Here is a 16,057-nt window from a genome sequence, read left to right as displayed (position 1 = left end):
AAAGGAATAATATGATAATAGTTTATGTTGTAAAGTAGAAGTAAATCTTACTGGGAACGGGAAGGTGACAAGAACGTGAGGGATTTCCTTCGTATCCCGGTAAACATACGCAAGACGGCGCATGGTTGACAACTCTACATTCGGCGTTAAGTCCGCACGCTCCTACACATGGATTTTTGCATTTGTTGTTGATACACGCTTTGTCTCTAGAGCAATCATTATTGGTGACACATTCTGGCCTGCAACCGGTATATGGGTCGCCGAAGAACTCCGGCGAACAAGAGCATGAGCCCGCTCCGTTGCGTTCTTTACAAAAAGCATTGGCTCCGCAAGGAGATGGATTACAAGGCTCCGGTGGAACTTCCACAGCTTGGATTACTAAAAGATAATCAATCATTGAACACAAATCCTGCGAGTGATTTGTTATTGTGCTGATGTTAGTTGCAAATTCATTTGTTAAGGTTAATTAACACAAAGCTGTTCCTAAAAATTATTTTTAATTGAAACAATAATTAAATCAAAGTTATTTTAAAAGTAATTTTACTAATATGATTTTATGCTTGTTTTTGGTTAATTACATTATTTTAAGTTTAAAATTTATATTTCATTTTTATTAGTACAACTTAATGTGGTATATTTTTTTTTATTGTGTATCGTTAGTGAATTGTAGTATAAAAACAAAATTTTCTTACAGGGGATAGGGGAGCAACCGGAGAACGGATCTCCTGTATATTGATCATAGCATTGACAGATCGGGGAGTGCTTCACGACTATGCAATTGGCATTAGCGCCGCAAGATCCCGGGCACGGATCCCTACATTTTTCCGCTTGACAGGCTAAATTGCTGGGGCACTCTTCGTTAATTGTGCACTCGGGTCTACAGTTAGGCGCCCTGCCGATATATTTGGGCAGGCAAGAGCATACCGGACCGCTTCCTACTACTCGACATTGAGAATTAGGACCACAAGGAGTGGGTATACAAGGGTTTCCACTCGGTCTGTCTGGTGTTCCTATATAACCAAAAAAGATAATGAGACACCACTGAATTTAACGCGATAATGTTGTCATTGAAACAGAATCAACGCTCTACTTACGTTGTTGTTCAACACTACATCTGACAAACGGATCACCCGTGTAACCCGAAATACAGCTACACACAGGGTTGTGATTGAGTACTAAACATCTGGCATTTATACCACAAGTTCCGGGACATGGGTCTTTACATCTCTGGCCGATACAAGCTTTGTCTTGCATACAGTCGGCGCTTACTATACATTCCGGTCTACAGTTTGGCGGAGAGCCAAAATAGTCTTCTCTGCATGAACATACAGCATGATCGTTTACAACGCGACATTGACTGTTGGCGCCACATGGTGATGGTACGCATGGGTTTGTAGGTATCTCTTCTTTATATACTAGTAAAAAAATTAAACATCAATCAATAATGTATTTTTAATGACATTTATATTTGAGTGTTGAAATGTTAAATGTTGTTCGTATGATTACATACTTGGTATAGCGTGACAAGATGCCAAAGGATTTCCTGTGTATCCAGGAATGCAATAGCACGATGGGGCATGGTTGAAAACATTGCATTCGGCATTCAGTCCACAAACTCCTGGACATGGATTTTTGCATTTATTTTGTATGCATGCCTTATCGCGTGGGCAGTCAGCGTTTAGAACGCATTCAGGTCTGCATGCAACATATGGGTCTCCGTGATATTCCGGTAAACATGTACAAGATCCGGCGCCATTGCGTTCTTTACAAATCGCATTGGAACCACATGGAGATGGATCGCAAGGAGTACTATACTCAACCGGTTGCGCAACTAGAATATTAAGGGAGTAGATATTTTTATATCATAATTTTACTGAACGTATACAATATACTGCATATTTTATTGAGATATTTCTTACTGGGAATGGGGGAGCAGCCAGAGAAGGGATCTCCGGTATATCCTGAATCGCAGGTACAAATCGGAATGTGTTTGATTACGTTACATGAGGCATGGTATCCGCAAGATCCGGGACATGGGTCTGCACATTTTTCCCTGAGGCAAGCCAAATTACCCGGGCATTCTGAACTAATAGTGCACTCAGGTCTACAGTTTGGCGGTCTTCCGATATAATTTGCGTGACATGAACACGAGGCTCGATCGCCCAGAACTTGACAACTAGAATAGGGTCCGCATGGCGAAGGAATGCATGGATTTTGTCTTGGTTTATCGACTTCTAGAAAATAGATATAAAGAGTTTTTAACACACGTTTTTGATAAATTAACTATAAAAATGTAGGTATTATTAGTAAAACAAATAAATATCGTACTTATTTCTTGGAAACATCTATCGAATGGATCTCCTGTAAAACCTGCGAGACAACTGCATATTGGATTGTGATTTAGGACAAGACAGCGAGCGTTAATGCCACACGTTCCGGGGCAGGGGTCCTGACATTTCTGAGTAATACATGCTTTGTCCTGTGGACAGTCCGCGCTCACAACGCATTCGGGGTGACATGAAGGCGGGGTGCCGATGTAATTTTCTACGCACGAGCACACTGGGTGATCGCTTATCACACGACAGATGCTGTACGGACCGCAAGGTGATGGTTGGCAAGGATTACGTATCGGTTCAATGGGTATGGCAACTGAAGAATGAAAGTACATAATAAATGAAATCAAGTCAGTCATAGTATATATAAAGAATATTTCAAAGCATTGTAGATAATATAATAAGTAGATAGACTATATTGAAATATAAAACAAAGAAATAAGAAAGGCTTACTAGCAGGAGGGTTGTGACATGCACGTAATGGGTTTCCTATGAATCCTGGGAAACAAGTACAAGTCGGGGCATGGTTCATCACCCCGCATTCGGCATTCGAGCCGCATGCGCCGGGGCAAGGGTCTATACATTTGTTATTGACGCACGCCTTGTCTCTAGGACAGTCGAAGTTCATAGTGCACTCAGGCCGGCAGCCAGTGTATGGGTCGCCGTGGTAACCGACAATACAAGTGCATGAACCGGCGTCGTTTAGTTCTCTGCAGACTGTGTTAGCACCGCAAGGAGATGGGTTACAAGGTTCTCTTGGACCCTCGATCGCTGTAAAGGTTTTCAACTCGATGCAATTGCAAGTATTGACATTGTTTTCGTTTATTGTGCTCATTGAAAAATGTTAGTGCAAATTTCAAATATCGTCATAAAATCCATATCCGTATTTAAAAAAATTGTATTAAATAAGTATTAGGATTATTTTCAAACGGTTTAGTGCTGACAAAAATATTAAAATCTTTAGGGCCAGGTACAAAGATGACGACGTTAAACTAACGAAATATTAACTCGTTGCATAGTTCACAGTTATGTTGTTCTTAGCTAAACGATATATACAAAAAGACTAGTTTTTTGAGATCAAAAATGTTGCCATTCTTAAAATAAACTAACATAAAATAGTTTAAATTGACATATTACAATGGTAAAAGTAGTGAAACTGCACAATATAAATTATAAAATCATAATAGACATTTTCCGTGACGTGCTATGTATTTCGTATTAGAATTTTATTTTTCTGTAAAATTGTACTTTTTTTTTTTTTTTTTTAATATAATATAATATATTCTCTTTTTCTCTCTTGTGAGGGTATTTAATATTTGTTATAATGTAAATCTCATGCTGTGAACGTCTTGAATTTAGATTTGTTATGTCCGCAATGTTTTGTTTTCTTAAATAAATAAATAATTAATGTTTCAAATAATTTTGATTGAATAAATTCACACACCGCAGATACAGTATCCCTTGCATTCTGATAATTGTATTATTTGAATTGCAACACTAGTGTGTCAAACACAATTTATTTGGTGCATGTGACAGTTTGAGTAATATAGAAAGCTCTATTGTCGCGTTTGTGTAGATAATTGGTAGTTAAGTTACTCAACACAATCTTACGTTGTCAGGAACGAATAAACAACAATCAATACTATATACCTATAGTTGATATCTATGTATGGCAGTTATTACTTGTATTTCTGAATTCTGGTAGGGATAGTTTTCATTATGCAGTCGACTTTCGAGTGCAATATATAGGTACATATACCTTTATACAAGTTATGTGATGCATGAGTACACTAATCTACATAAGTATGACTATGCATCGGGCTTATAGATCATAAATTAGTCGTATTTTGGTTATTCTAAATTATTTTTGTGTTATTTATACAATATTATAATATTAAATTGCACAAATTTAGTTTTTGGTAATAGGCAATTTCGGTTATAACACTTATCAGGAATTTGTGTAATACACTTATATTTTATTATTTGGTTAAGAATATAGATTAATAATTAAATCATTTAAATTAAATTAAACATAATGGTTTAGTTCGGTTTAGATAGTTTAGTAAAGTTTGTTACGTGTCATATTCAAATTAGGCCGGATTATAATATTTCAGCTCTTACGTTCGATTGCATAACACCCTGAGAATGGATCTCCCGTGTATCCGTCCAGGCAATTACACAACGGGGAATGGGAGACAACTCGACATTCCGCGTCATATCCGCAAATTCCCAGACAAGGGTTTACGCATCTCTCTTTAACGCATGCGAGATTCGAATAGCAATCCGCGTTTATAGCGCACTCGGGTCTGCAGTTGGGGGGATTTCCCAAGTAGTCGGGTAAACAAGAGCATACGGGATGATTTCCGATGGCTTTACATATAGAGAATGATCCGCATGGGGAAGGAGAGCACGGGTTTGTGCTCACAATCGGTTCTTCTAGAATAAAAGATGTGGGGTGCATCATTATTATCGAGTTTCTTTGTTTAATATCTCACAGAAAGACTTCCTATTCAACCGCGGGTTTTATATTTAAATAGAGAACGCTGTCTATGAGAGATGTCTATTTTCAAATGCCAATAAATTCACAATTGAATATTTAGGGTAAATGACATCTTTGTATTTTAAGTCAGTTTTAATAAGTTTCTTTTATTTTCAAAATTGCAGCATCGATATATGTAATATCGTCACTGTTCTGGCAGAAGACACTAATTCCAAAAAAATACATATTGAGTTAGTTATACCAAAATGTTCCTTATTTCAAACTTTACCGTCTGGGAACCTTTTTAATAAATAAACAGTCTTTATTTTAAAGTCATCCCTTTTACGATTACTTAATAAACTCACATGATAGACCATTTCAAACATTTTAACAACTTCAAAGCCAAATTACTCAAAACTAGTATTCTCCAGTTAGTGTGTTCTGCCAGAACAGAGACGATATATCAGCATTCATTTGTGTTATTTTAATTACCAGTTTATATTATCAGTTTCTGTAAGCTAATAGGTTTTTAAACACTTTTTGTATGCTTTTGGTGGATTTTGGAAGTTATAGAATAGATCATTACATAAGTAAGTACGTATTTTAGTTAGATTGTGACCATATTATGAAGACATTGTAGATTGTTTTCAGTCAGTCAATCAGTTTTTGAAAATAAGTGACTCATATAATATAATACATATGGTTCAAAAGTTGCTTGTATAGTAAGAATTAATAAACAGACAAAAAATCTAGATAACTGAAAAATTCAAATTGAATGGAGTCCTAGCTCGCAGAAACATAATATATAATATGCAATTGATAAACGCAATAAACAAAACCCGCGGTTATGACAGGTCGCAGTTCAATAACCGTGATAATTATTATCTCTTACGTTGTATTCTATCGCATCGTGCATAAGGATCTCCTATGTAATCACGTATGCATACGCAGACAGGGTTGTGGTTGAGCGTACGACATACGGCATTCGTTCCACACACCCCCGGACACGGGTCTATACACTCGCTACGAATACAAGCTTTGTCTTGCGGGCACTCGGAATTGATTGAGCATTCAGGTCGGCAATGGGGGGGGGCACCCAAGTAGTTTACTTGGCAAGAGCACACGGGATGGTCTTTTATTACCCGACAAGTGCTATATGGACCGCACGGTGACGGGTTACATGGGTTTCCGAGATATTCAACTGACACTGAAAAAGTTATCATGCAACAATTATGTACAATATACTAGTGTGGTAAATACTTCATGCAAGATCATGCAATGGGCGCATAAAATTATACAGCTGTTTTGTGTAGTTATTTACTTATATAGAATAGCCAATTTCAATGAAATAAGACCCGAAGATTATATAAATCTTTATATGTTTCAAGAAATCTTGATTATAATGGCTGTTTATGCATATATTAAAGTGTTCCAGTCTATTAAAGTACTTACGTCAAGCCTTTTCAAATCATGTACACAGCTAGGGAAAACTCAAAATTATAATATTATGGACAAAATTAAAAATTGATAACAATGGCCCTTAATTTGTTATTACTAGTCAATGCAAGAAGGAACGCAAAGAGAAAGAAATTCCTGTATATATATACAATATATACAATAAAAGCTGCCAGTCTATAATTTTACATGCGCACACCGCGTAATGATTTCATTTTATGGGATGCTTACGGGCAAAATCAATGACATGAGCGCATGCAGCATGCGGATTTCCGCTCATGTCGGGCGGACAGTAGCATACCGGGGTATGATTGATGACCCGACAGAGTGCGTTCTGTCCGCACGTGCCAAAGCATGGATCTTGACAGTGACTGTTTCTACACGCCTTCTCTTTAGGGCAGTCAGCGTTGAGAACGCACTCGGGTCTGCAGCCGGTATATGGGTCTCCATGATAGTTATATATACATGCGCAAAAACCAACACCATTTTTCACATTGCAATGAGCGTTCATTCCGCAAGGGGACGGATTGCATGGATCCAATGGGACCACAACCGCCGCTGTAAAAATAGAACAATGTTAAAAAGCATGCAAATGTAAACATACCTGCGCCGCATCACCTGGACACCTCGCTGTGAATATTGAAATAGTATAGCTTCTCGTACGACTCACCTTGGATGGGATTGCAGCCGGAGAAGGGATCTCCTTCGAATCCTTCCATGCACGTGCACATTGGTTGATGATTTTGCACAAAGCACAGCGCATTGAAACCACACGATCCTGAGCACGGATCTTTACACTTTTTATTCAAACACGCGAGGTTAGATGGGCAATCTTGGTGGATGAGGCACTCGGGTCGGCAGTTTGGCGGCGCTCCCAGCATTCCTTTGAGGCACGAGCAAACGGGTCTTGATTCCAATACACGACATTCTGCGTTTGCTCCACATAATGATGCGAAGCACGGGTTTTCAGGTACATAAGGATCGGGCACTTTGGCTGCGTAAAAACACAAAGACAGTATTAGAAGAGAGAATTTCTTAATTCTTTATAGTATGATTGATTTTAACGAAATTTGGCTTATATTATGCAGACTTAACACGATGACATTATCATCATCAGTTGGGGTCAATCCATTGCTTGATGAAGTCTTCCCCTAGGCATCTTCTACTCTCTTCGGCCCCTAGTTCTTCACTGCCATGACCGTATGATCGTATTTAATCAGCGTACTTTTGTACCTCCTTATCATAATATAGTTTCACTAATTCAATAGTTTTTTTATTCTCATTTGTTTGCCTAAGTTTAATTGCCTAAGTGTGAGGCCTCAGTGCCAGCGTTATGCGCAACTCAAACGTATAACCGTATAAATGTATACTCAAAAATAGACATTGTCTACGAACATTTTCAAACACAGTTATACGTTTGAGTTGCGCAAAACCCACAACGCTGCGCCGAACGCTGCCACTCAGGACGTACACTAAGAGCTAAGACATTCAACTATGTATAGATGATTTGAAAACACTTCATAGAAATATAAAACTAGAAAAAATCTTTTTGAAAAAACCCAGCAGAACTTGAACCCGCTGTTCACTGGATTCGTGCCAATGTGCCCTACCAACTAAGCTATGTACTTCCTATCTTATTATGATGAAATTAACTAGTAGTTTTTACATTTTTTGAAGCCCTTCAGAAATTGCATTCATTTTGGCAGTCGACTTTGGTATTTTAAATCAAAGTATCAATTACCTTACCTAATCTAACCTAACCTAACTGGTGTCAGGATTCGTTGAATAATAAAACAGTTTATTACAATAAACCAGGGAACTCAGAAATAATGGGAACTGAAATACCTAACAGGTAAGGCGATAGCAGGTGACCGACTCGAGTAAGGAAGAATCCGGGTTAAACTTACACACGTGTCATGAATACATTATACGTCGAATACTGAAAACTGCTCTCGTTCATGCATTTACGCTCATTTAATGTTGGTGTATTACACATACTATTGCACGTGCATAATGCGTGGTTCAGTTTCGTAGGACACTCACACATTCAAAACCCTGCTTCAAGATGCGGCGTATTGAATATAGCCTATCGGTATTCTATTTATTATCTGTTCTGTGCAATAAACCATGTTAGGCTGGAAGTGTCATCTATTTGTTTTAAGAACACTAAAAGATTTTAACATGGATTTTGATACAGTATATATGAACTTCACATCAACTCGTAATGGCATTTTCAGGCTATATTGAGTTGTGTTGTGTGAAAAGTTGTTTTAAAATACTTGGAGATAAAAGAAGTGCATTCAAGATGATAACGACTATTGTTAGACAGAATATATCGTTACCTATTTCCACACACTCAACAAACGGATCTCCCGACAGTCCCGAGGGACAGCTGCAGATAGGGTTGTGGTTGATGACTTGGCAGCGGGCATTGAATCCACACGTTCCGGGGCATGGATCTTGACATTTCTTCCGGATACAAGCCTTCATTTGGCTGCACTCCGAGCTGACGACACATTCCGGCCGGCAAGACGGAGCCACTCCACTGAATCCTGGTATGCAGGAGCACACGGGGTGTCCGCTTGTTATTCGGCAAATACTGTTTGGTCCGCACGGGGAAGGCTCGCATGGGTTTATTGGATGTATAGCTACAAAACCACAATGTTGAAAACAAGTTTTATTAATTTATTATACTTATGCAATAATTCACCATATTTAATTTAAGAGGAACTACAATTCAAAAATATATAAAACCCTAAATTTGAATTTTTTTTACACAAATACATCAATCACACTTACGTGTTTTCGGTTCTTGTCTGCAGGCTATGAATGGATCTCCGGAGAATCCGACTAGGCATGTGCACACCGGGATATGGTTGGTGACGCCGCATTCTGCATTCACTCCGCAGAGGCCTTTGCAAGGATCGCGGCAGTGCTTAGATAGGCAAGCCAAGAAGCTGGGGCAGTCAGAGTTGATGGTACATTCCGGTCGGCAGCCTCCCGCATATGGGTTGCCGATGTTTGGGGGGATACAATTGCATCTCGCCATCCCGTTCACTTCGGTGCATTGAGAGTTCTCTCCGCAAGGAGTGGGATTACAAACATCCGGTTTGGCCGGAGCTGGGATGGGTGTTCTGGAGCAACCGATGAAAGCATCACCCTGGAATCCAGAGAGGCAACTGCAGAAAGGCGTGTGGTTGACCACGTCGCATTTTGCGTTCGGGCCGCAGCTGTTGGGGCACGGATCCACGCATCTCTCCTGCACGCACGCCTTATCTCTGGGACACTCTTGGCTGGCGATGCACTGTGGTCGACAGTGTGGAGGATTTCCCATGTAATTCGCGACACAGGAACACACCGGATGTCCTTCTTTAATTTGACAGATGGAATTCGGGCCGCAAGGAGAAGGAATGCAAGGGTTTTGATTGTCTGGGTGCCTGTCTTGGTCTATAGCGACTGTAATATAACAGTGGACAAATGGATCACCCTGCTGACCTGGTGGACAGCTGCAGATGGGGTTGTGGTTGACAACGACGCATTGCGCCCCCGACCCGCAACTGCCCGGACATGGATCTTGACATTTTTGATTGATGCACGACTTTGTCTGCTCGCATTCTGAGCTGACTATGCACTCTGGCTGGCACACAGGTGGAACTCCGTTATAGCCTGGCAGACACGAGCAGGTTGCGAATCCTTGAGAGGATACGTGGCACCTGCTGAAAGGCCCGCAGGGGGATGGATCGCACGGATTCGTCATGCCCTCGATCGGTGGCAAGACGGGTCTGAATGGCTGACAGGACACGAAAGGATCTCCGGAGTATCCGGCTGGGCAGTAGCATACAGGGTGGTGATTCACCGCTTCACACTCAGCCCCGATACCGCAGACGCCAACGCAAGGATTGTCGCATTTGTTGTTTATGCAGGCCTTCGCCATCGGACAGTCGCTGTTCAGTACGCACTCCGGTCTGCACGCGATTAACGGGTCCCCATAAAATTGACGCAAGCAGACGCACGCTAGAACTCCATTCTTTTCTCGGCATTCAGTATTGACTCCGCAAGGAACATTTGAACATGTCACCGGTTCTTCAACTGGATCTAAAAATAAACATTAATCATTCAAATTGTGAAAACAGTTATAATCTAATGCTTTCTTCTGATTAAAGTAGACTTTCGAATTAGGTGACCATGACATTATGACGAATGACGTACGACACTAATGGTAGAGATGTAGTGTTACGCTCGAAAGATCTACCAACTAGAAATATCAAGCTCAACACACGACTCTATATCTCTCAGAGTTGTAGTGTTATATTATATCACGGTTGCTGAGTTTGAAACTATAGTTTAAAGTTATCTTGTAATGAGAGTACTCACAGGCGGAGGGGACTGAGCAATGCTCGAATGGATTTCCAAATAATCCTTGAGGACAACTACATATCGGGTTGTGATTGTACACATTGCACACGGCATTTACTCCACAGGATCCGGGACACGGGTCGAGACACTTCTCTCTTATACACGCTCTGTCGAATGGACAATCAGAGTTGAGCAGGCACTCGGGATTGCAGTCGGGATTGAATCCCGTTCCGGCGCATGCATCGCAGATGGCCACTCGGTTTCCGAACGGATTGCAGGCCACTTGCGAGCTGCAAGGTGACGGGTAGCATGGCACGGTTGTGTTCGCAATCGGTGCCACTATTGCTGCAGGGGAGAAAACAAAAGAATATAATTAAACAATAATTTAAAAGTGCTGCGATGCGATTGGATAGTGCGCCGTAAGATGTAAGTGTACCTACTGTCAAAAATTGGAGTGCGTTAATGTACTGACCACCTAGTTTAGTTTATGTCATAATCTTGTATATTTTTCAATCTCATTTTAGTCCAGAGGATTTCACGAACTTCAGCTGCACTCAGATTCATTTCGAGCCTTAATCAATTCACCAGGAATAGGAGTAGCTCTTCCAAGCATACAAAAGTTGTGTTCATTGAAAGAATTGATTACCTATCATTAACCATTGATAGGTAAACAAATTTTGTTTGTGTAATTATTATTAATGTTCCAAAAATTCTGCTCATTTCAATTATAAAAATATAATGTTGAAGTTTGTGATTTGTGAAGTTAACAGTATGCAAAAGGGGGAAAGAAATATATTTTTTATTATGCCACTTCTAATTCGAATAGTGTGACATGACTCAAATGATTTCGAGTAAAACCGAAATAGATCAGATAAACTTTTTGCTTACGTGTTTTAATACACATGAAGAGTGGGTCTCCGAAGAAGCCTTCTGGACAAACGCATGACGCAGTATGATCATAAACTTGGCATATTGATTGTAGTCCACAAACCGCACCATCGTAGCACGGGTTCACACAGTGCCTGTCGATGCAAGCTTTTTCTAGAGGACAGTCTGAATTGATGGTACATTCCGGTTTACATTCCACTTCAGGTTGACCTTTGAAGTCGGGTAAACACGAACATACGGCCCGTCCCGCTAGTACTTGACATAGTGTATTGAGCCCACAAGGTGAAGGCATGCATGGATTTTTCTCGACAGGTATGGGGAAGCATCTGATGATAGGATTGCCGATGTAGTTGTGTATGCACGAGCAGACTGGGTGATGTTTTTCAACGCGGCATGTTGTAGCCAAGCCGCAACAGCCTGGGCACGGATCTCGACATCTGTAACCGATACAGGCCTTATCGAGTTGGCAATCGTCATCGACGGTGCATTCATATTCTTGACATCCGGCAGGTTCTGCAGGATTTCCGAGAGTTCCTTCCGGACAAGCGCATAACGGTAAGCCTTGAGAATCAACTCTGCAAATAGCATTAGGACCGCACGGGTTGGGGTAGCACGGATTAGTCGGTTGGGAATGGCAGCCTGCGTACGGGTCACCGATGAATCCGTTGGAACAGTAGCATTTCTCTTGGTTATCTGAGACATAACAGTCAGCGTTTCTACCACAAGGTCCCGGCTGACAGAGTACTTCCGTTCTGACAGGTTCTATGCAGTTTTTGTACGGGTTTCCGATCGTAGGTTCTCGGCAGAAGCAGACGGGTTCGCGGTTGGGATCGCAGCTGGCCCCCGGACCGCAAGGGTTCGGTTCGCATGGGTTTCTCGGTTCAACGCATCCTCTGATTGTATTTGGGCTTTCCAAGTATCCGTGAAGACATGTGCATTTCGCGAAACCATTGCTGAGAAGAGAACATTGCGTGTTGGGTCCACATGGAGATGGATCGCAAGGATTATCAGGCAATGCGCACGATTTTTGCGGAGGATTGCCTTCATATTCTGGTAGACAGAAGCAGGAAGCTTTTCCGTTGGAACTTCGACAGCCTGAATTTGGTCCACATGGATTCGGATTGCAGTCATCGCCTTCTGGGACTGAAAAAGAAATATTTGGATTAGCTTTTATTTGTAAAAACATTAAAATGCACTTCAAGTATCAATCACACCAATTTTCACTGTAAGTACAGTTTGACTCAAATAACATATTTCTATTGCAAATTAATTTCACTTACTGCAATTCTTGAATGGGTTTCCAGTCAGGCCTCTCGGACAGAAGCAAATGGGGTTCCCATCGTCGATTTCACACATGGCGTTGATTCCGCACGGGTTCGGGTCGCACAGATTAGTCGGTCTTTTGCATCCAACTTCGGGATTACCACTGTAGCCAGGCAGGCACTTGCACGCGGGTCTGTGGTTGATGACATCGCAGACAGCGTTGGGTGCACATCTGCATGGAGACGCGCACTGTCCGTTGATGCAGGCTTCTGATGTATGGCATTCGCCGTCTGAACGGCAGCCTTGAACTAAACATCAAATTGAATATTGTAAGATAACAATGACGGCTCAGAACATTTTAAAATGTCTACCAGGTCCAGAAAGACGTCAAACTATTTTGGGTATTTTTTTACCCATCCTTTACCATTGTTACACTATTTAAAGTTTTTTTTTGACCACCCGCTTCTTCCCATTTCATCAAAAAATCTTTTACTCTTCTCTCCTATCTAAATACATCACAATTTTACCCCCCCCCCCAATCGTTACAAAAATAAATTCATTGAAAATGATGAATTTCAATATAATGTTCTCACGGAATATTTCATTCTCAAAAAAAAAATGTGTTAATATTTGTTTGTTTTGTATCAGCAAATTTTCTACATTGGGTATATCAGAGCCCCTCCTCCTCGTCATTATAGTGTGATGTCATATATGGATGATCTCTAATCAGCAAGTATAATACTATATATGTTAATAGTTCAACTATTAGCACTTTAGCATGTTTCCCTTATTTTCATTGGTCCAAATTAACACGGAAGCCATTCCATACACAAGGCGGTTATCAGCGGATATCGACGGTCACCTCCAATAATTGGTAAATTTAGATTAGTAGACATGTTGGTCAAATTCGGTTTTATTAATTCGGTCGGAATTAGTTTGTGCTGGCGTATTCATCCGAACCCTAAAATCTCGTATTGAAACATCAAACATAATATGAACATAACCTACAATTTTATTAGTCATGTCATGCAATTGCAGCATGTAGTAAAACAAATATTATGTTACTACTAGCCACTCAATATTTGACAATTCACGGGGATCTATAAATTAAGGCGGGACGTAATTATTTTTCAAAACAGTTGCATCCTGCATCTCTATTCTTAATATGTAATTGACGTACTCTATCTTGCTCTAAACGTTAACATAGCCATGAAAGGGGCTGTTAAAAGATAGCACTCTTTGACAGTTCGGACGGTTAACTTATTGTAATAATTAACTGCCTGAATACGTAAAGTGATAAATGTGATATATTTATCACATTTAGCTCTTTTTAGATGTTAAGTAATAAGTTAGAATAGTCTCACAGGGAAATGGTAAAAATTACAAGTATTTAGGTTTCATATTGAATGATGCTTGGGACCAAAGAAATAAAGAGTAATCCAAAACAGTATTCTGAAGCTCTTATGTAATAAAGATCCGGATATGTCTATATTTAAAACAATGTTACATTTTCTCATTCCTGTTATATATTATTATGTATGGACTATGAAAGAGGCATTATCCAATACAATTCAGTCTTTTGAGTTTTGGTTGAGATGTATGTTTAAAATATAGTGGAAAGATACGATAAGACACAGTATTATCGTGAATGAAAAAGCAACGAGAGATGGTATGCAATACCATAAACCGCAGAAAACTGGAGAATCGTGGCCATGTGATGGATGATGGTAGGTATCCAAGTCGTACAATATTTTTATAGAAGAAATATAAATAGTTGCTAGGTAGTAATATGTAGCATTTACCTTGAGAGCAAGTGACGTATGGGTTGCCAACAAAGCCTGCAAAGCACTTGCATTCGATGCCATGATTGGCCGGCAGACATTCCGCGTTTTCACCGCAAGAATCTTCCAGGCAAGGGTTGATGCAGACTCGGTTGAGACGATCGCACAGCAGCTCCGGAGGGCAGTCTTCATTGTATTGGCAAATTGGGTGGTAATTTATCACTAACAAAAAAACAAAAACATCAGTCAGCCATTGTCGATGATTTGAATGTTTGTAACGTTATCGAGAAGCACAGGATTATGGCAAAAATAGTATTTCATGATTAGAAGTTATGAATTTCACTCAGCAATCCACCGAATAGAAGGATTAGTTATAATGGTTACCTATCCTTACCGATAGCCGGGCGGGGCATCCCAGCGGTAGGCCCATACTTAAAACACAATTTAATGCTTTTATTTTTTAGAAATATAATCCGAATATTGATGCATATAGATGCTTGTTATTATAATTCATAGATTATCCATAAAACCTCCATAATTTAAAATAATCAAATGTTCGAGATTCGAAAATTATTATCATTATATATCATAATTTATATCAATTAATATATCAAATGCATTAAAATTCAGTTCATGCTATGAAACTGTTAATTTATGAAGTATCTATTGTATCAACTCTGGCATGAACTGCGACCATTTTGTATTTAATAAAATAGATAAAACATCGTCCGGCGGTTCTCGATAGTTACAATGTAAAAATGATTTGTTTGCTTGTCGTAATGTCGGCTTACCTGGGGTGCAGCCGACATATCCGTTGCCCTGGTATCCTTCAGCGCAGCTACAATCCGAGCCGTGGTTTGTGTTTATACAGACGGCGTTATGTGCACACGGATTGTGGATATCGCAAGGCCTTATGCATGCGTGATTGATGCATGCCTCCGTTAGCTGGCACTCTTCATTCGAATTGCAACTCACTATACAAAATCCAAATTGTTTATTTACAACAATGGTACAGAAAGGTGCAAAAAGACAACATGTATAATTACAACAATATTAACGAAAAGTGCCAATTACAATATGTATAATTGCAATAAAATCAATAAATGGTGCCATAGACAAATTGTGCATAATTACATAAAAAATACACACTATGTACAGTAAATGCCTGATTTGAAAACACCATTAGATCCGAATTAGGTTTATTAATTTTAATTTTATTATTAGCAATCCTCGACTCACAGTGTGGTGGTGACTTTGCCTCATCAATATTCATTACACCGCAAACTATGACTGATCATTGTAAATCCCCAGTTAAGTTGGTGATGAAACATTTGAATTAGAAAATAACAGATATTTTTTAAAATCTGAACTAGTAGAGTGACCCGACGACCTTTAATTATTATTTGTAGTTGTAGCTAATTGTAACAAGTACACCGTAAGTCGAAGAATACTTGAGATTGTATTTTAGTCATTATTATATTAATACATTAGGGTGAGTATCT

At 39.7% G+C, this 16,057-nt stretch overlaps 1 protein-coding gene across 1 annotated transcript in view; it reads right to left on the bottom strand.

Moving 5' to 3' along the window:
- The window catches only part of dpy (fibrillin-like protein dumpy), a 373,870-nt gene that overhangs the window by 94,530 nt on the left and 263,283 nt on the right, over positions 1-16,057 (bottom strand). Inside the window, exons 31-48 of the mRNA XM_085957936.1 lie at positions 15,347-15,529; positions 14,577-14,777; positions 12,792-13,082; positions 11,512-12,654; positions 10,642-10,968; positions 9,067-10,362; positions 8,610-8,915; positions 6,938-7,261; positions 6,499-6,825; positions 5,705-6,019; positions 4,455-4,769; positions 2,787-3,104; positions 2,329-2,649; positions 1,920-2,234; positions 1,511-1,831; positions 1,095-1,415; positions 693-1,010; positions 52-378 (exon numbers count right to left, since the gene is read on the bottom strand). Of these exons, the coding sequence (XP_085814062.1) occupies positions 52-378; positions 693-1,010; positions 1,095-1,415; positions 1,511-1,831; positions 1,920-2,234; positions 2,329-2,649; positions 2,787-3,104; positions 4,455-4,769; positions 5,705-6,019; positions 6,499-6,825; positions 6,938-7,261; positions 8,610-8,915; positions 9,067-10,362; positions 10,642-10,968; positions 11,512-12,654; positions 12,792-13,082; positions 14,577-14,777; positions 15,347-15,529 (7,269 nt within the window). The remainder of the gene's footprint in view (positions 1-51; positions 379-692; positions 1,011-1,094; positions 1,416-1,510; positions 1,832-1,919; positions 2,235-2,328; positions 2,650-2,786; positions 3,105-4,454; positions 4,770-5,704; positions 6,020-6,498; positions 6,826-6,937; positions 7,262-8,609; positions 8,916-9,066; positions 10,363-10,641; positions 10,969-11,511; positions 12,655-12,791; positions 13,083-14,576; positions 14,778-15,346; positions 15,530-16,057) is intronic.

This window comes from Rhyacophila brunnea, unplaced genomic scaffold (assembly GCF_057557595.1).
Source record: "Rhyacophila brunnea isolate RB1 unplaced genomic scaffold, BYU_Rbru_1.0 scaffold_7, whole genome shotgun sequence".
NCBI classification, from domain to species: Eukaryota; Metazoa; Arthropoda; class Insecta; order Trichoptera; family Rhyacophilidae; genus Rhyacophila; species Rhyacophila brunnea.
Note: the sequence above shows the minus strand (reverse complement) of the source record. Positions and strands in the feature narration are given on the sequence as shown.